The 19,585-nt window shown below is 41.1% G+C and overlaps 1 protein-coding gene and 1 long non-coding RNA gene across 2 annotated transcripts; both read left to right on the top strand.

The window, feature by feature from the left end:
* Window positions 1-1,787: 1,787 nt before the first annotated feature.
* Window positions 1,788-13,853, top strand: LOC128456172 (eukaryotic translation initiation factor 4 gamma 3-like). Its single transcript, XM_053440253.1, has 23 exons — window positions 1,788-1,796; window positions 2,205-2,366; window positions 2,668-2,823; window positions 3,120-3,317; window positions 4,022-4,174; window positions 4,256-4,489; window positions 5,059-5,163; window positions 5,629-5,767; window positions 6,103-6,359; window positions 7,115-7,149; window positions 7,450-7,553; window positions 7,667-7,776; window positions 7,896-8,068; window positions 8,655-8,780; window positions 8,905-8,986; window positions 9,411-9,522; window positions 10,172-10,382; window positions 10,693-10,838; window positions 11,303-11,525; window positions 11,995-12,295; window positions 12,750-12,852; window positions 12,965-13,090; window positions 13,620-13,853. Exons 1-23 carry the CDS (start codon window positions 1,788-1,790, stop codon window positions 13,778-13,780), a joined length of 3,426 nt encoding a protein of 1,141 aa, XP_053296228.1. The 3' UTR covers window positions 13,781-13,853.
* A 1,337-nt stretch (window positions 13,854-15,190) lies between these two features.
* On the top strand, window positions 15,191-18,956 carry LOC128455660 (uncharacterized). Its single transcript, XR_008341756.1, has 3 exons — window positions 15,191-16,367; window positions 17,251-17,304; window positions 17,945-18,956. It is a non-coding gene; the product is annotated as an uncharacterized LOC128455660 (long non-coding RNA).
* Window positions 18,957-19,585: the final 629 nt, after the last annotated feature.

Genomic DNA, 19,585 nt, shown 5'->3' with positions numbered 1-19,585 from the left:
GGCCCACAGAGAACGGAGAGCAGAAGGCCGATGACGAAGCCGGGGAGGAGAAGGAAGGAAAGGGCACAGAGAAGAAAGAGTGAGTCTCAACCAGAGAACGAGTTTGTCAACTCTGAACACTGCGATATTTCACTTTGATATCACTTTTATATGTTTATATGATCCTTACCTTTGCTGGATAACTGCAGACTGCTCCTCATGGTCGCAGCGTTGCATTTCCACAAGATTACATTACATTACATTTAGCTGACGCTATTATCCAAACAGACTTACAATAAGTGCATTCAACCCTGAGGGTACAAACCTAGAACAACAAGAATCAAGAAAGTACAATTTCTTCAAAAATAAAGCAAAACTACAAAGTGCTATAAGTAAGTGCATTTTAAGTGCTACTAAATTGTTAGTTTCAAATTTTTATTCAAGGTATAGTCGGAAGAGGTAAGTTTTTAGTTTGCGGCAGATGTGTGAACTTTCTGGTGTCCGGATGTCGATGGGGACCTCATTCCACCATTTAGGAGCCAGGACAGCAAACAGTCGTGATTTTGACATGTGACCTGTCACGCCACACTCATCCCCCTCTTTTTGGTTACAGTTTAGATATGATTATAATCTGCACACACCGGTGTTGTAAACCGTTCTAATATTAAGTGTATAATTATGTCTTCAGAGAGAAGTGGAGAGACTTGATGTGGACTGTTATCAACAGCTCTGTGGGAGATTATCACCTTGAATATTACAGATGAGGTAGAAAGACATTTTATCTATTTGTACAATGTTTTATTTCTTTCAATACGTTTATCCAAAGCGTCTTACAATATGTGCATTTAACCATGAGGATACAAACCCAGAGCCCAGTACATCGGTTCTGTTTGAAAATCTGTGGTGCTTCCACCTGCTGAACACAGAATAAACTATAAGAACCAGATGGAACATACACAACACATAACATTATTTTACAGTGAGTTTCTTTTCATTAACATGGGAATTGACCCCTTCTTGGAGCCCGCCACTAGTGGCCACCCAGTGAACTGCAGCTTGTCCAAGATGCGCCTCGGCTTAAAGGCAGATTTTTCTTTGTCCATGATGCGCCTCGGCTTAAAGGAAGATTTTTCTTTGTCCTATAATGTCCTATGTTATTCCTTTGATGTTTATTTGTAGTCATTCCTTCTCTCCCTCATTGCTGGACATCTACTCACAAACCACAAGTTTGTTACAGAGTCACGACAGACGCATCATCTGGTAATTTACCCAACTGTAAGTTCCCTCCTGCTTCTCTTCTTCCACCATCATCATCAAAACCGTATCTTTTCCCAGTGTCAGAAGACAAAGATATAAGGGAATGTCTTTAGTTATTCAGTTATTGATGAGAATTATATTACGTTAATTATTGATATCATTTTTGTATCTAGCTCCCTGTACTATTTGCCAACTTTGGCTTTTGACTTTGCCCACTAAAGATCAAGGGCTAGGTGATATATCAGGAATTATCATGATAAATGACACAATTCATTTTTTTTTTGTAAGTTTATAGGCAGATATTTTTTCTCTCCAGAGTGATGCTCTCTGTTCTATAATGTGCTCTGTTATTCCTTTGACGTTTATTTGACATCATTCCTTCTCTCCCTCATTGCTGGACATCTCCTCACAACCCACCAGTTTGCTACAGTCACGACAGACGCATCATCTGGTAATTTACCCAACTGTAAGTTCCCTCCTGCTTCTCTTCTTCCACCATCATCATCATAACCATATCTTTTCCCAGTGTCAGAAGACAAAGATATAAGGGAATGTCGAATGTGAATGTAGTTATTCAATTATTGATGAGAATTATATTACGATAATTATTGATATGGTTTTTGTGCCTAGCTCCCTGTACTATTTGCTAAACTTTGGCTTTTGACTTTGTCCACTAAAGATCAAGGGCTAGGTGATATATCAGAAACCCAACAGATTGCTACTGAGACGTGACAGACACATCATCAGGTAATTATTCCCTGGTTATTCGTAAAACTTTTTGGAATTGTATATAATGTTATTTAATAGATGTCCATCTGAACTTTGACTTAAACATAAGAAGAATAGTCGTCTAAAAAACTGAACTTGTTTGTACTTTAGATCAAAGCATGGCAGCCTGCAGAAATGAGTCAGCTGTCTCTGGGATCGTTCTTAATGTCTTCTGTGTTTCTCTCCCATCTTACCTACAGTTTTTCCAGAGGACTCAGATACAGACTGCTAGGCCCACCATCCCGACAAACACGTCTTCCAAACAGCCTGTCTCACAGACTCCTCTAGCCGTCTACCCAACTAATCAGCCAATCATGAAGCCCATGGCACCCATGCCTTTCCCTTCCCTGCGGGCTGCACAGGTGAAAGAAACACACTGACCTGTTTACAGTTGATGGTTGCTCTCATTCAGGGGTAGGGGAACCTTTTTTTCTATCAAGGGCCATTTCAATATTTAGAATCTCCTTCAAGGGCCATGCTAAATATTGATCACATATCACCCTAGCCTTTCTCTCTTTTTCTATCTATTTTCGACCCTTTTATTTTTGTATCTACCCATTCTTCCGACCTTGGTCTTCATTCTCTCTGGCTCCCCCCTGTCTTTTTCTTTAAAAGATATTGTCATGGTAATAATACTGTTTTTCCCTTTTTTCCTGTGTTAAGCTTAAAAACCTTGGGGCCCGGCGACCACCACCCAGGAAGATCATCATGGGCCTGTCTTTGCACGACGATGTTCAGCTGAAGAAATCAGAGAATGCCTGGAAACCAGGCATGAAGAGGGAAAGCCTCCCAGCGGAACCAGAGTCCAACAAAACACAGGTACAACCAAATATACACAATCTGAAATCCACAAAGCAGTGGGCATATATAGAAATTACATATACAGAATTTTCTGATAATAAATGTTAGTCTACGTGATTGAAGATTTTCAAAGTATTGGAAATTCCAGTAAAAATGTTGTTTAAATCTGTAAATATAGGAAATCATTGTGAGTATTTAATTTCCGTATTACTAGTAGCTTTACAACAGGAGTAGTTTTTCATGTGGAGTGAGAGATTGGTGTTTGTGATCGATGACCTCAGAGTTTAAGTACCTGTTATGACCTACTCCCTCAGGACCTGTTCAAGAAGGTCCGCAGCATCTTGAACAAGCTGACGCCGGAGAAGTTCAGCCAGCTGGTGAAGCAGGTCTGGGACCTGACCATCGACACTGAGGAGCGGCTCAAAGGAGTCATCGACCTGGTGTTTGAAAAGGCCATCGACGAGCCCAGCTTCTCGGTGGCCTACGGGAAAATGTGCCGCTGCCTCGCCACGGTAAGCTGGTCGCTTAGTTGAGCAGAGAAGTGTGTCGACTTTGGAACGAGAGAGTCTTGTGTTTGCAATGTAATTGTTTGAATTGGATTTGGAGAAGTACTTAAATATAGCTTTTTCGTAAACTGCCGCATTCATCAGATGCAAAAACACGATGGAGGAATTAAGTGTAATCTTTAAACCATCTATTGGAGGGGTGTGCACACTGTGTCTCAATATATAGTCAACAATTTGCTAAATGTTTATGCAGCAAATGGATCAATTGGTTCATATTCAGCTCTGCCTTGATGCAGAATAATGCTGTGAAAAGCAACACAATTCAGTACAATGTGATGATGAGGTTTTATTGTTTTGATGCCTCTAGAGTGTACACCAGACGACACTATTTATTAAGGAGTTTGAAAATCAGTCACAAATAATCCTTTAAAACACAATTTATTAAACGTGCATATCCTTAATTATAGACACTATTAACAAGAGTTCTAGAGAAACTATTACATTTTCTGTCTTCCATCATTTGATAACATAACCTTAAAAATATATCAGTCATTAAAATCTAAATAATCCAGATACGAAAATATTAATTTGCGAAATATAAAAAGAAATGTTAAACCGCTGAAAACTTTTTTCCCGGTTAGTTCATTACTTATTTTATTCTAATGCTTATGTTCTCTACTGAATTCATTCCACTTACTTTTCATGTGCAGCTCAAAGTGCCCATCACTGACGCTCCCAACAACACAGTGAACTTTCAAAAGCTGCTGCTAAGCCGCTGCCAGAAAGAATTTGAGAAAGACAAGGTGGATGATGTGGTGTTTGAGAGGAAGCAGAAGGAGCTGGACTCTGCTGCATCGGTAAGTGTGACACCGGATCTTTACCAAAACAACATTTAGTTTCTGTTTCAACTCTGTTCAAGAGGTTTGTTTCCTTGGTCCCATTAGACGGAGCGTGACCGACTTCAGGTAGAGCTGCAGGAGGCCAAGGACATTGCCCGGCGGCGATCCATCAGCAACATAAAGTTCATTGGTGAACTGTTCAAGCTAAAGATGCTAACAGAGGCCATCATGCATGACTGCGTGGTGAAGCTGCTGGGGAACCACGACGAAGCTTCCCTGGAGTGTCTCTGCAGGCTGCTCACCACCATCGGCAAGGACTTTGATTTAGTGGAGGCCAAGGTGAGCTGGTGGTTGTACATTTTACATAAATCTTAAATTTCTTTTATTACGGTCTTAGAAAGGTCTGAGGGGCTACAGATTGAAAACTTTGAATATAATCTACAGGATAATATGCGGCTGGTTTCCCTTTCAAATTAAATATTAAGAGAAATGCATTGTTTGCAGGGATGAAGATGTGATGAGAACTTTTTGTCAGCAGTGTTTTTGACATTAGGGCAGCCAAAGATCAGTTCATGTCTCTGCTTTCATCCCACTAAGATGTTTTCTTCTGGAAATGTCAAATAAGTGATTTAGAAGGTGATTCTGATTTACAATCCCACAGCAGCTGCTTACAAGTAGGTTGTGGTCGTTTCCTCAGCACGGAAGCTTTACGGCTTTTACGGCTGTTGATGAAATGTTCCGGTTTCATCTCAGGCGGTCAGGACTGTTCCAAGTGATAAACTGGACAATTGGTCAACTCTGAAAATAATAGTATCTGCAACCTGCTGTCTGGTAGATTGAATGGAGACATGCTGAACATGACTTTCGTGTCTCAAATTAACCGTCTCTCTCCCTCTGTGTCTCACCAGCCTCGGATGGATCACTATTTTAAGCAGATGGAAAAAATCATCAGAGAGGGGAAGACGTCTTCACGCACAAGGTTCATGTTGCAGGATACCATAGACCTAAGATTGGTGAGTGGGTCTTTGTGATTTTTCTTTCATTTGCACAATTGTAAAGAGTCCAAGAATCAAATTCTTAACCGTAAGATGGATTTTACCAGAGAGATTTATTTCATCGATCTCTCTGATGACCAGGAACATGATACTATATTTTCTGGTCCTATTCTGTTTAATGAATATCTACACTGCTGTTGTTAAGGAGATCTGATGCTTTTTAGAAGGACTGATATAGATAGATACATAGATAATGGCGAAGAAATGTAAGAAAATTCCATAGAAACAACGAACAGGGAAAAATGGTTGAAACCTGAGGAATACGTGATAACTATTGATCTTTAATGAATTCATCAGTGTGTCCCCAGTCATTAGAATATTCCTCTGTGATTGAAGCTGAGCTAAGACATCTGTTTAACACTACAGAATCTGTCTGATTCAGGTTTGAAGTCATTGTTGTTCTGTACATTTGTTTTTCTTCAGCACAAATGGGTGTCAAGAAGAGCCAACCAGGGTCCAAAGACAATTGATCAGATCCACAAGGAGGCAAAGCTTGAAGAGGAAGAGGAGCAGAGAAAAGTGCAGCAGCAACTGTACTTCAAGGACACCAGGAGACGGCCAGGTCAGGCCTGCAGTCTAAATCCTCTTTAAGGTTTAGAATTACATTGGCACAGCTATAGTAACTCAGGAAGACAGGCTGTAGACTTCCTGTCCCTATAGCCTGCAGAGATGCTATTGTGCCCAACAGCAGACAGAAAGCCCCCTAGCTCCCTCCCATCTGCTAGCTGACCTATAATATTTCATCCTGTAACGCAGCATGCCACTAAAACAGTCAGAAATGTCACTCTGTCTGCCACTTTCACAGCTGTTTGACTCCACTGTTTTTCCTGTGAACTTATCTTAAACCTGTATTTCCCTGTTTGTTTCTTGTTTTTTTGTGTGGGTGTGTCTCCACAGATCCAAGGGAGCAGAGGGAGCAGAGAGAGCAGAGACAGCAGAGAGAGCAGAGACAGCAGAGAGAGCAGAGAGAGCAGAGACAGCAGAGGGATCAGAGGGATCAGAGAGAGCAGAGAGAGCAGAGGGAGCAGAGGGATCAGAGGGAGCAGAGGGAGCAGAGAGATCCGCAAGTACAGGGAGAGGAGACCTGGAAAACTGTGCCCATGAGGAAGAATGGCAGGACCATCGACCCCAACAAGATCCCAAAGATCTCCAAGGTGAGACGAGCTTTCCGAGGCTTCGACACAGATCTTACCATTTTACCTTTTTCTTACCTTCTACTGTGAGGTTTGTACAAATGCACTGCTACAGGAGACATGAAGCTGCTATTTACTTTCTGTCCCTCATAGTTGATTTGCTCATATCTCTACATTGGAATCACAAAAACAATGACAAACAATTACCATGTGTTAACTGGTCGTGTTCCATGGAAACTTAAGCCGTTGTCAGGCGTGACCTCCGGGTAAAATCTGGAGAATTGGCTACAGACTTTAAACATTTAAATAACTTAACTAATTTTGATTTAATGATAGTTTGATCTGAGAGATTTGAAATTTGAATTTGAATTAAAGCTGGAACCTAAAGCAGAGTCAGGACTTGTTAAGTTTCTCTTGTATAATCAGAAATATGTAATATTTTATGATTCATACAGACATTGGTAAACAAGTTTCTTAGATTTTCTACTTATTACTGATAAAAGACTCATAACAGGGGCATTTGTGTCGATTTGTTCCTGCTTCTTCCTCACGCCCACGATTTCACGCCCTCAACTCAGAGTAAATCAATTCAACAATATACATAATGATTTGTATAATGAGTTTAATAATGTAAAACAATTTCAAAACAAGAGAAGCTGAATATAGTATATTTTGTGAAATCAGCAGTGACCTCTGAGTAGAAACTGATCACAGACAACGTGAAAAGTTGTAAGGCTCATTTTTTTGTGCCTGATGGTCTGTTTCTCTTTCTGCAGATGGACGAGAAGATCCAGCTGGGCCCTCACGGAAGGTATGAGATGACAACACTGTCTGATTTGAAAGATCCTGTTGGTGTTAGGTTTCTCTGAAACATGAGGAGAGTGTCTCTGTGATCCTGATATTTATCTTTCCTGCTATCAGGATATTTATAACTCTGATTAACTAGTTTCCATTGACTTAAAAAATAAATCAGTTTTGTTATTAGGGTTTTGTTTCCTCTCTGTTTAGGGCAGTGATAATAATTTGTAGTAGTTTCCAAATTGGTTAGAAAGCTTTATGTTCATTTACATTGACATCCTTCCTGACTCTTTGTTTATCCGTTCCCCACCAGTCGTAGCCGTACAGAAAAAAAGTGCAGCAACAAGCCGCTGATCTCTGCACCGAAAGTCACTGAGGTCGAATCTGAGCCAGAGCGCAGCAGAGTCCGAGAGCCTGGTGAGACACACGTTGCTGCCCAACACCGGAGTGACAGGACAATAACACTGACACATTCACTCTGTGCCATTAATCACACTGTTGTGACTCTGGTTGTTTATTTGCATCGACAGTGAAACCTGAGCCTGTTCAGACGAGAGAGAAACCTGCTCGGTCTGAGGAGGAGATCGAGAGGAAGTGCAAGTCCATCATCGACGAGTTCCTGCACCTTAAAGATTTCAAGGTGCTGAGATCCACTCAACTGATAACTGATTTTTTTTCTTTTCGATTTCATAGAATAAACCTTCTTAAAGGGAAGAATTAAAGTATAAGTCTTGAACATGCGTCTTTGTTTTGTTGCAGGAGGCTGTCCAGTGTGTGGTGGAGCTTGATCTGGGCTCTCAGTCGCACATCTTCATACGCGTGGGGGTGGAGTCGACTCTGGAGCGCAGTCAGATCACACGGGACCACTTGGGCCAGCTCTTCTTCCAGCTGGCGCAGAAGGGAATCCTGCCCAAACCCCAGTTCTACAAAGGGTCAGTTCCCCCGCTCAGTTCTACTTAGGGTTGCAAAATTCCGGGAATATTAAAAGTTGGAAACTTTCCATAGGAATAAACGGGAATATACGGGAATATACAGGAATAAACTGGACATTGTGTGGCTAATTTATACTAACTGTATTTACCTTGTCATATACAGACATAAATATAAACATTTTGTTTTGTCATAGGCTGATTTGAGCCCTGAGGAAACTTTGGGCACTTGACTATTTGCTTCTGCATCTTTGTGTCATTCTTAACAGAGGTCTTTGCACAGTATTTGCAAATGTACACAGCCTTTGCTTCTACATTGGCTGGGGTGAAATAAAAAGATTTATTTGATGTTGTCCAGCCATTTATCTTCCTGCTAATTATTTTTCAAAACCTGTCGATACCAGAATAAGCGAGAATGACCGACAATTTTCAGTGGTTTTTGGTTTTCTAAAAGACCATGTTGTCGTTCATTTATTTATTTGGGGAACATGTAAACATTTTCTTTTTCTTAACTTACTGAATTTATATTGATTATGTTTTTCGGAGCGGCTCTTTTTCCTAACCACAACGTCCTTGTTTCTTTTCCCAGGTTTGCAGACACGCTGGAGCAAGCGGACGACATGGCCATCGACGTTCCCCACATCTGGCTGTACCTGGCTGAGCTGCTCAGCCCTGTGCTGAAGGAGGGGGGCTTCTCTATGAGAGAGCTCTTTAGGTACGAGACCACAAACGTGTTGACTGTGATGAACTCTGCTCTAAACTAAGCTGTGTATGAAGTAAAGATCTGCTCAGACTTTTAAGATTTATTTAAATTTCTGTCATGTTCTGTTTGTTCACAGTGAATTAAGCAAACATTTGCTTCCTGTGGGAAGAGCTGGGATCTTGATCTCTGAAATACTGCTCATACTATGCAAACAAATGGTAAGAAACACTTCAGTCTGTTCTTCACTCTTTTTTCCTGTTACCTGTTCTCATTATGAAGCAGGTGGATTATAACCAGTGACTCAGCTGTAGATATAATTTAAATACACATAGATTATTGACTTGTATACAATCTATATTGAAATATTTTTACACTGCACTGGAGTTCACTGTAGCATTTTTTTTTTTGTATTATTCATTCAGTGTTATTATTGTGATTCTGCTATAATTATTATAAACCAGTTAAATGAAAAATCTCACTGAAATCAACTAGGCTGATTTGATCTTTTGATTTGAAGCAAATATTTTCTAATTCATTAAGTAAGTTTATGAATGAAATATTTCTCCCTGCTGTAAATTAGACGTAATAGAAAAGACATTTCAGAGCATAGGTTTGTGACGTTGTCCCGTCTCGTGTCCACAGGGCCATCGTACTGTGGCTTCTCTGTGGGAAGAATCAGGCCTCAACTGGACGGACCTTCTGCCGGAGAAAGAGGATGTCCAGGCTTTCATCTCACAACAGGTCAGTGATGAAGGTCAACACTCATCAAGACTCAAGAAATATCAATGGAGGGAAACCCTCTGTTACCATCTATCAGCTGTTTGAAGACTTTTTAACTAATTGAGACAAATAAGAACTTTCTAATGTTTTTTGTATTGTTTCCACGCCGTCCTTCTCTTCTATACTTCCTCACCATATCAATGTTGTCTCCACTCGAACAGAAACTCCAGTTTCTTCAGCCACAGAGTCCGAGTGTCTCAGAGCACAAACCTGAGCCAGAGGGCAGCAGTGTCCGAGAGCCTGGTGAGACGCACTTCACTGTCCAACACCGGACAGACAGGACGATAATACTGACACATTCACTCTCTGCCATTAATCACACTGTTGTGACTGTGGTTGTTTATTTCTCATGTTAAAGGAGATATGACCAGTCAAAGTCAGATTACCCCTAAATAATTATCTTGGAAAGCCCATATCTCCATTAATTAAGATCTGTGATATGACAAATTTCAGTTCCATGTGTTTCTCATGTGACCAAATCAGCACATTCAATTTAATTAAGATCTGTAACTGTTTGGCCAATTTCACATTACTTATATGTGAAGAACTGTTAAGTGTAAATATTACCTTTTGCTGATTGAATTCTGAAGACATGTATTCATCTGTACTTTTCCTTCTTCCAGATGATGCGCCAAACATGCAGGCTTTGAACAGCCTTGCAGAGTCAGAGACTGAGCTGGAGACAGCCGCTGTTGAGCCTTCTCTCATGCCCCCCGCTTCACTACAGGCCCAAGCCTCTAGTCCTGCTTACAGAGAGGCCTCCTCTGAAACTTTACCTGCTGACACCACTCCTCAACAGAACCCAGACATCGAAGCCAGGACAACTCTGGGAAGGTATGAGATGACAACGCTGTCTGATTTGAAAGATCCTGTTGGTGTTAGGTTTCTCTGAAACATGAGGAGAGTGTCTGTGATTCTGATATTTATCTCTCCTGCTAGCAGGATATTTATAACTCTGATTAACTAGTTTCCATTGACCTAAAAAATCTGTTTTGTTATTAGGGTTTTATTTCGCTTCTGTTTAAGTCACTGATAATAATTTGTAGTATTTTACAAATTGGTTGAAAAGCTTGATATTCAGAGTTTCTCATTTACATTGACATCCTTCCTGACTCTTTGTTTATTCGTCCCCCACCACTCGTAGCCGTACAGGCAGGAAGCGCAGGAAGAACAGAAAGCGCAGCGCAAAGCCGCTGAGCTCTGCACCGTCTCAGCCTGATCTGTACACCAGGGGAAGCAGCTCAAAGGAGCTGCTGGAGAGTCCAACCCCGGAGGAGCCGCCAAGAGACAGCGAGCCAGAGGGAGCCGTGCCTAGGAGACCGAATGTCTCAGAGCACAAACCTGAGCCAGAGGGCAGCAGTGTCCGAGAGCCTGGTGAGACGCACGTCACTGTCCAACACCGGACAGACAGGACGATAATACTGACACATTCACTCTCTGCCATTAATCACACTGTTGTGACTGTGGTTGTTTATTTCTCATGTTAAAGGAGATATGACCAGTCAAAGTCCGATTACCCCTAAATAATCATCTTGGAAAGCCCATATCTCCATTAATTAAGATCTGTGATATGACAAATTTCAGTTCCATGTGTTTCTCATGTGACCAAATCAGCACATTCAATTTAATTAAGATCTGTAACTGTTTGGCCCATTTCACATTACTTATATGTGAAGAACTGTTATGTGTAAATATTACCTTTTGCTGATTGAATTCTGAAGACATGTATTCATCTGTACTTTTCCTTCTTCCAGAGGATGCGCCAAACCGGCAGGCCAACCCACCTGAAGCGGCCAACTCAAGTGAGCGTCCCTCAGCCAAGGAACCAGCTTCTTCTCACTTGTCCTCAGTCGAGGAGCTGAAACCCTCTTTGGTGCCACCTCAGACTCTGAACACAGACAAGCCTCTCTTAGACGCCCCTGGAACTCTGGCTGCCTTGTCTGGAGCAGCCCCCACGGCTTTGAACAGCCTTGCAGAGTCAGAGACTGAGCTGGAGACAGCCGCCGTTGAGCCTTCTCTCATGCCCCCTGCTGCACTCCAGCCCCAAGCCTCTAGTCCTGCTTACAGAGAGGCCTCCTCTGAAACTTTGCCTTCTGACACCACTCCTCAACAGAACCCAGACGTCGAAGCCAGGACAACTCTGGGAAGGTATGAGATGACAACGCTGTCTGATTTGAAAGATCCTGTTGGTGTTAGGTTTCTCTGAAGCATGAGGAGAGTGTCTGTGATTCTGATATTTATCTCTCCTGCTAGCAGGATATTTATAACTCTGATTAACTAGTTTCCATTGACTTAAAAAATCTTTTGTTTATTTCGCTTCTGTTTAGGTCACTGATAATAATTTGTAGTATTTTCCAAATTGGTTGAAAAGCTTGATATTCAGAGTTTCTCATTTACACTGACATCCTTCCTGACTCTTCGTTTATTGGTCCCCCATCACTCGTAGCCGTACAGGCAGGAAGCGCAGGAAGAACAGAAAGCGCAGCGCAAAGCCGCTCAGCTCTGCACCGTCTCAGCCTGATCTGTACACCAGGGGAAGCAGCTCAAAGGAGCCAACCCCGGAGGAGCCGCCAAGAGACAGCGAGCCAGAGGGAGCTGTGCCTAGGAGACCGAATGTCTCAGAGCACAAACCTGAGCCAGAGGGCAGCAGTGTCTCTAGTCCTGTTTACAGAGAGGCCGCCTCTGAAACTTTGCCTTCTGACACCACTCCTCAACAGGACCAAGACTTCGAAGCCAAGTGTCTGAAGGTACGAAAAGTGAAATCAACCAGTCTCTGCGAGTTAGTAGTAAAAATCCTGAAGGGGAGACAGAGTGGGGCTAAGTTACACCTTGTTGTAAAGTAACTGAATATAATTATATTTCGGACCTTGAAGCTAATGTTGGTCCACGACTGTTGGTAAGATCTCATCAATACAATTCCTGGATCCACCTGTGCTCCAAAATGTTAGGTTTCCTCCCTGGGTCCACAAATATTCATGGGAATCATTTCAGTAGCTTTTGATGAATCCTGCTGACAAACTGACTAAACAAATGAAAACATAAGCTCCAGTTCTAGACCAGAAATACGTTAGTTACACATCTACATACTTTGAACTCTGTGTTTACTGCTCTTCAGTGTCATCACTTCTGAGCTGATTCTTGTGAATTTGACAGACGCTGTGTTTTTACTCCTCCTCCTCCTCTGATCTCTCTGTTTCTCAGGAGAACCTGACTGAATCTCACCTGAGCTTGTTTCCCTACCTGAGGGCGTTGATGACGGCTGTGTGTAAGGCAGCAGTGAAAAGTAAGCTCTCCACCAGCCGGAGCAAAGACTCCTCTGCTCAAATCGCACCGCTGATTACAATATTTATTCTCTGCCGAGCGTATGAATTTAATCTGCCTCCTTCTTCACTGTGCAGATAACACCAACTGTCGAGTGCACACGGCCCTCATTCAAAAGAGATTACCTGTATTGCTCCAGTACCGGAACTCAGAGAGTGAGCGACAGCTGCATGCTCTTCAGGAACTTCAGTCGCTGATCGTCGCCCTCGATCATCCTCCAAGTAAGTTCTGCATCAGAGTTCACTCCAAATGAAACTCACAGATCATCCCTTTTCTTTGTTTCTTAAGAATAAACTGTGTAACAAGTTCTCAGTTGTGATCCAACCAGTGGAACAGTTCAATCTCACTACAAGGTCCATTTAGTAGCTTTTCTGGAGCTTTAGTTCTTGTCACATGATTCTCATCAGCAGAAGAACTTCGCCTTGTTATATGGAATTGGAGATTTTCATATTTCCGTCTATTTTTTAAGGACATTTGAAAAGTTTGGATTAAAACTTTGAATCTCAAATTTTTTCTCCACTGACATTAACTTGATTCGTTCATTTGAGAAACATCACTCCAAATAACTTTTGCTAAACACAATGCCGTCTTCAGTTATTTCTAATACATCAATTTTTGGTTTCTTATCTAGATACAAATCCCATTACTTGAATTGATAACATTAGGAATTGGTCTCACCTCACGGAAAAATGAGATTTATTTCAATTTCGTCACAGCTGAAACGATGACTGACATGTATTTGTTCTCCAGACCTCCTCAAGATATTCTTCGAGTGTATGTACGACGAGGACGCATTCTGCAAGTCGGGGACCAGAAAAGACCCGGCCAATCAGCTGGATAAGGGCGTGGCCCTGAAGACCGTCACAGCCTTCTTCACATGGCTGCAGGAGGCGGAGTCGGAAGACAATTGACGAGTTTGGATTCCAAACTTTTGCAACGTTCCGCACTTTTTAATTTATTAATAATAAAAGGTAGTTAAAAATGCTCGTTCTCATGATTAGTTCTTTCCATGTTTTGGTGCTTAAAGGGCATACGACTCAGTGTGTGTGTGTGTGTCTGTGTGTGATGAACTGAGACAGTTGTGTTGTGTTGGAAGTTGCCATAGCATCGTCAGATGACCTGTGTGATCAGACCAGGAGGAGCAGCTGAGCGATGAGCTGCCGGCTCCTCAGGATCAACGACACAGGTTCCACTCGTTTGGTCTGTTTAGTCATCGCAGCCCAAACAATCAAACAGCACCGTGTCGTTGAAAGTGTCTCAGCAGCTTGTCGCCTCATATATTTCTTATTTGTACCATCTTTTGTATGTGTGTATCTAGATTGTGTGTTTATGAAGCCATGACATGTTTGAGTGTTGTCCGTCATAATGTGGTCACGTGACCACCAGGTCGCCCAAAACACACCCACTGTGAAGATGGATACCGGAGACGTATTGGTTAACTGATGATTCAATTTATTGGCAATTATTTAGGTAATGTCCAAGCAATAATCTTGCACTGTTAAATATGACTGTATATAATTGTTTCACAGGTATTTTCAAGAACTGAAGATTAGACACAAAACCCTGAAATATTCACTTTACAGTTAAATACGACAAAAGTGGTAAAAGGCTGAAATATGAAAATATTGTACAAATGTTTTATATTATCACTGTTGCTTTTTCTCAGTGAAGGTTAAAGGCTCATGTTTCAGGATATGAGTTCTCTGTTCAGTGTGTGTGTGTTCTTAAGGGGTTTGTTTTTTTAGGGCCCGAGCACCGAATGGTGAGAGGCCCTATTGAAATTGTAGATATTATTAGGGCCCGAGCACCGAATGGTGAGAGGCCCTATTGAATCTGTAAGGATTTTTATTATTAGGGCCCGAGCACCGAATGGTGAGAGGCCCTATTGAATCTGTAAGGATTTTTATTAGGGCCCGAGCACCGAATGGTGAGAGGCCCTATTGAAATTGTAGGCATTATTAGGGCCCGAGCACCGAATGGTGAGAGGCCCTATTGAATCTGTAAGGATTTTTATTATTATTATTATTATTATTATTAGGGCCCGAGCACCGAATGGTGAGAGGCCCTATTGAATCTGTAAGGATTTTTATTATTATTAGGGCCCGAGCACCGAATGGTGAGAGGCCCTATTGAAATTGTAGGCATTATTCTTATTATTATTAGGGCCCGAGCACCGAATGGTGAGAGGCCCTATTGAATCTGTAAGGATTTTTATTAGGGCCCGAGCACCGAAATCGGTGAGAGGACCTATTGAAATTGAAATGATTATTATTATTATTATTATTATTATTTTTCTTAGCTTAAATGAATTGGCTTTTTGAGGGCTTTAATGTGCTCAAAAAGTTGTAGGAGTTTGCAGTAAATTCGAAGGCGGCGAAAATTTACGTATTCTGGAGTATTTTGAAAAGGGCGTGGCAAAATGGCTCAAGAGCGCCACCTACGGAAAAGCCCCTCATTTAGCATTCACCGATCTTCAAAAAAAACAAAGACTATTGTGTATCATGACTAGATGCACAAAAAAGTCCATCAGTGCATTATGAATAACGCAACAGGAAGCCCGCCAGTTTGACTTTAGTGGCCATTTTGGTCATATTCCATATTTTTGTTTTGAAGTACTCCTCCTACAGCTTTCATCAAATCAACTTACAATTTAGACGATCGTCATCACAACAAAATGGAGATCTAAAGTTATTGAAGGATTAAGTTTTAGCAAAACCGTCTGACCGTGGTGTGGCCTCAAAGTTTGATTAAACGCCATCAAAACACGGGCTCCTGTATCTTGGACATATTTTGTCCAATCGAGTCCAAAATATACACATAACACAAGAGTCGCGACTTGAAGACATCGGTACAGAAATCGTGACTTAAAATCACAGCGTCCCCTGGTGGCAACAGCAAATGTCTTGTTTTTCTATGTGTTACAGTTTGATTCACTACTCGTAGGGCCTTCATTAAATCAACGTAAAAATTTGATGCATGTGTTCAAAACAAGATGAAGATCTAAAGTTAACGAAATTGCAACTTTTCATAATACTGTGTGACCGTGGTGTGGCTTCCAGTTTGAGGAATGAAAACATCTATATCTGGCAGATGTGCTGCAATATTTAGTCACTAGATGGCAGTGTCAGACCATGGATTGTGTTATCTATGCATTAACAGACTGTGTTTACAGGGTGGCCAACTTTAGAGGAGAATTAAACCTTTTACAGCATTGCTCAAACTTTGGTTTTAGTCTCAATCGCTAAGTTCTTCCTTCATGACAACTCTGAGGGGGGTGTATTTTATTTTAACTCCCTCGTTTAAGCGATATAGATGTTTGAAATTCACGTGACGTCACAGTGTAAGCTGTGCTGTGTGTTGTGAGTTCGGCTTCAACCAGCTACAAGTGAACGCCTCATGAAATGGCTTACACCCACATACCCGGTAAATTACACACTTTGATGTTCTGCTCCTTCTCCTGACGGTCACGGTAACGATGTCTGCGCCTCCATTTCTGTGGTAAGTCACGTTAAGTATTTTATTTCGATGTGATTCGCAGGGTGCCTTTGAATCAGCCGTGATAGCTATGGGACGCTAATCCGGGAGCTACATACCAGCTCAGTGTATATCAACGGGTTCGATGCGAATGCCAGCTGTTACCGAAACAACCGCCATGAACCCAGGTCCACCAAGCACAGATAAGCGTTCGTTTATAAGGATGAATCTGAGACAGGAGACTGTGTGTCGGCTTGTTTTTCGCTAGCGCCGGAGGCTAACTAGCTCGCTAACAAGCAAGCTAACAATATCTTCGCATGGGTGCAGTAACTGTCCTTCGATTCGATTGGGGTTATTACCGACAAACACCGACATGAAACGACATGAGCGGGTCCACCCAGCAGATATAAGCGTTACTTTATGCGGATGACTCTGAGACAGGAGACTGTGTGTCGGCTTGTAAGTTACTTTCGCTAGCGGGCTAGCGATGCTAACTGAAACCTGACAAACCTGAGTGTTTAAAGTCACATCTGCATTGCAAGAGCAGCTGTTCAAAGGAGCATTACGTGTCCTAAAGCTCTTTCTTCAGAGTAGTGTTGTAACGTGTTACAGTGAAAAGTAACCGTGTCTCCCACCTTCAGTATTTAAATCGTTAATCTCAGACAGACTTCACTGAATTCTTTTGTTAAATATGAGTAAATCATAGCCTTGTAACTTTACTAGAACAGACAGTGTCATACAGAATTGTAGGCTAATATGCACTACCTATTTCCTAAGCTGAAATGATTATGATCTGATTAACTTTGAATTAATATTTTATTATTACCATGTAAAAGTCTGTTAAGCAGATAACATGGCACATGTATGACTTAACATATCTGTGTATTTGTGTTCAATGTTCCTCTAGGATGTACAGCGTGAGACACAACTTGAATCCAACCAGACTGAACACTGACTCCAGGTACAGACCTGTTTTCCTTACTTACAAAGTATTGCACATAATACATAATGTGTTAAATTATAATGCAATACTTTTAATGTGAAATAGCTCCATACTAAACATTCATTGTCATGGTAGTGCACGTTTTAATCCAAAAGCATATTCAAATACATAGTTGAATATCCACCGAAAATAAGAATACACACTTTGTTCATATGTAACTCTAATAAATACTGTATAAGTTATATTTTGCTCCGCAATTGAACTGTGTTAAAGCGGTTCACATGGAAAATATATGTTCAATTATGTGAAGGGTGATTTTCATTACTATTATACTAATGGAGATTTAGCACTTGCTACACATTGTAAGAGCAGCTGTGCAAAGGAGCACTACGTATCCTAAGGCTCTTTATTCAGAGTCACGGTGTTGATGTCCTGTCACGTGTTACAGTGAAAAATAACCGTGTCTACTAGTGTTTACATCGTTAATCTCAGGCAGACTTCCCTGAATTCTTTTGTTAAATATAAATACATTATAGCCTTGTAACTTTACTAGAACAGACAGTGTTCATAGAGAATTTGAAAATGATGTACACTACCTATTTCCTAAGATGAAATGATTATGATCTGATTATTTTTATGTTTCCTCTCATTTTATTAGGGACGGACGAGCCTGAAGGACACAGCTGTGATGACCAATTGACCATGTTTTGTCTCTTATGGCAAAGCAGAAATATTAAACACTGGGTTCTTATCTAAAGTGTATCAAATCAGAAAGCAAAAGATACACATTGTTGTTATAAGTTTTTATTATTTTAACCAACCATAATGAAGATAGAAATTAATTCTTATCCATGCCACTTAGCAATGACTGCCACCACCAAACAGTTGCAGGCCATCTTTATTTAAGGGAGGAATTTAGAAGTGTTGTGTAGCTTCTGATGATGATGCAGTCGTCTACGTGTTGACCACCATGTTGCTGCTGACGACGTCAGGTGCTGCAGTTCCTCATCTATGAAGAGAAGAAACGCACTGTTAAAGAATGTTTTGAGTTGTGTATGAAGCACAACAGATTTCAGATAGAACCGTTGTACTGTGGTCTGGGTTTGTATCCTAATGGTTAAATGCACATATTTTTATCTAAGTCGCTTTTGATAAAAGTACTGAAAGAAATACAACATTGTAAAAATAGATAAAATGTCTTTCTACCTCATCTGTAATATTCAAGGTGATAATCTCCCACAGAGCTATTGATAACAGTCCACATCAAGTCTCTCCACTTCCCTCAGTGTGAAAACATAATTATATAATTAATTTGAGAACTGTTTACAACACTGATGTGTGGAGATTAAAATCATATCTAAACTGTCTAATTCACTGTAAAACTCCATGACATTCGCAGGCCATCTGTAGTTAAGGGAGCAACGTATGGAGTGATGTGTAGAGGGCAGAAACTTGGACTATGGGCAGAGAAGGTCTCTGGTTCGTCTCCGGTTTGACTCCACGGAGAGACAACAAAAGACAAACCTGGATTGATCTGTCCAAAAATCCAAGAGTCTCCCTACCCTCTCTAGTGCCCCTGAGCAAGGCACCTCACTCCCCCAACATCTGCTCCGTGAGCGCCGTACATGGTCGCTCACTGCTCTGTGTGTCCTGCACCAGATGGGTAAAAAGCAGAGATTAAATTCCCCTACTTGCATGAGTGTGCCTTTGCATGTCTGTGCATGTGTTTGGGACGAATAAATGGATCTTAATCTTAATCTTTTAATCTTAATCAGTTGTCTTCCAGTTGACCAGCATGAAGCTGCAAATCTCCACCATGTTGCTGCTGAGGACATCAGGAGCTGCATTAATGAGGAACAGAAGCGCACTGTTATGAATGTTTTGTGTTGTGTATGAAGCACCACATATTTCAGATAGAACCGATGTACTGGGGTCTGGGTTTGTATACTAATGGTTAAATGCACATACTTTAAATCGCTTTTGATAAAACGTGAGAAAGAAATACAACATTGTACACAGATAAAATGTCTTTCTACCTCATCTGTAATATTCAAGGTGATGATCTCCCACAGAGCTGTTGATAACAGTCCACATCAAGTCTCTCCACTTCCCTCAGTGTGAAAACATAATTATATAATTAACTGGAGAAGTGTTTACAACACTGATGTGTGGACATTATAATCTTATCTATACTGTCTAATTGACTCTACAACTCCATGACAGACTAAATTAACGATGTGAAAATAGTAATGGTGGAAATATCAGCCTGTATCAGAATAATGGTGAAACATAGTTATTA

Source organism: Pleuronectes platessa, chromosome 14 (assembly GCF_947347685.1).
Source record: "Pleuronectes platessa chromosome 14, fPlePla1.1, whole genome shotgun sequence".
NCBI classification, from domain to species: domain Eukaryota; kingdom Metazoa; phylum Chordata; class Actinopteri; order Pleuronectiformes; family Pleuronectidae; genus Pleuronectes; species Pleuronectes platessa.
Note: the sequence above shows the minus strand (reverse complement) of the source record. Positions and strands in the feature narration are given on the sequence as shown.

Coding starts and splice junctions, on each gene's coding strand:
- LOC128456172 (XM_053440253.1), top strand. Junction 3,318..4,021: donor TGTGCCGCTGCCTCGCCACG/GTAAGCTGGTCG, acceptor TTTCATGTGCAG/CTCAAAGTGCCCATCACTGA. Junction 9,523..10,171: donor ACAACAGGTCAGTGATGAAG/GTCAACACTCAT, acceptor TCCTTCTTCCAG/ATGATGCGCCAAACATGCAG.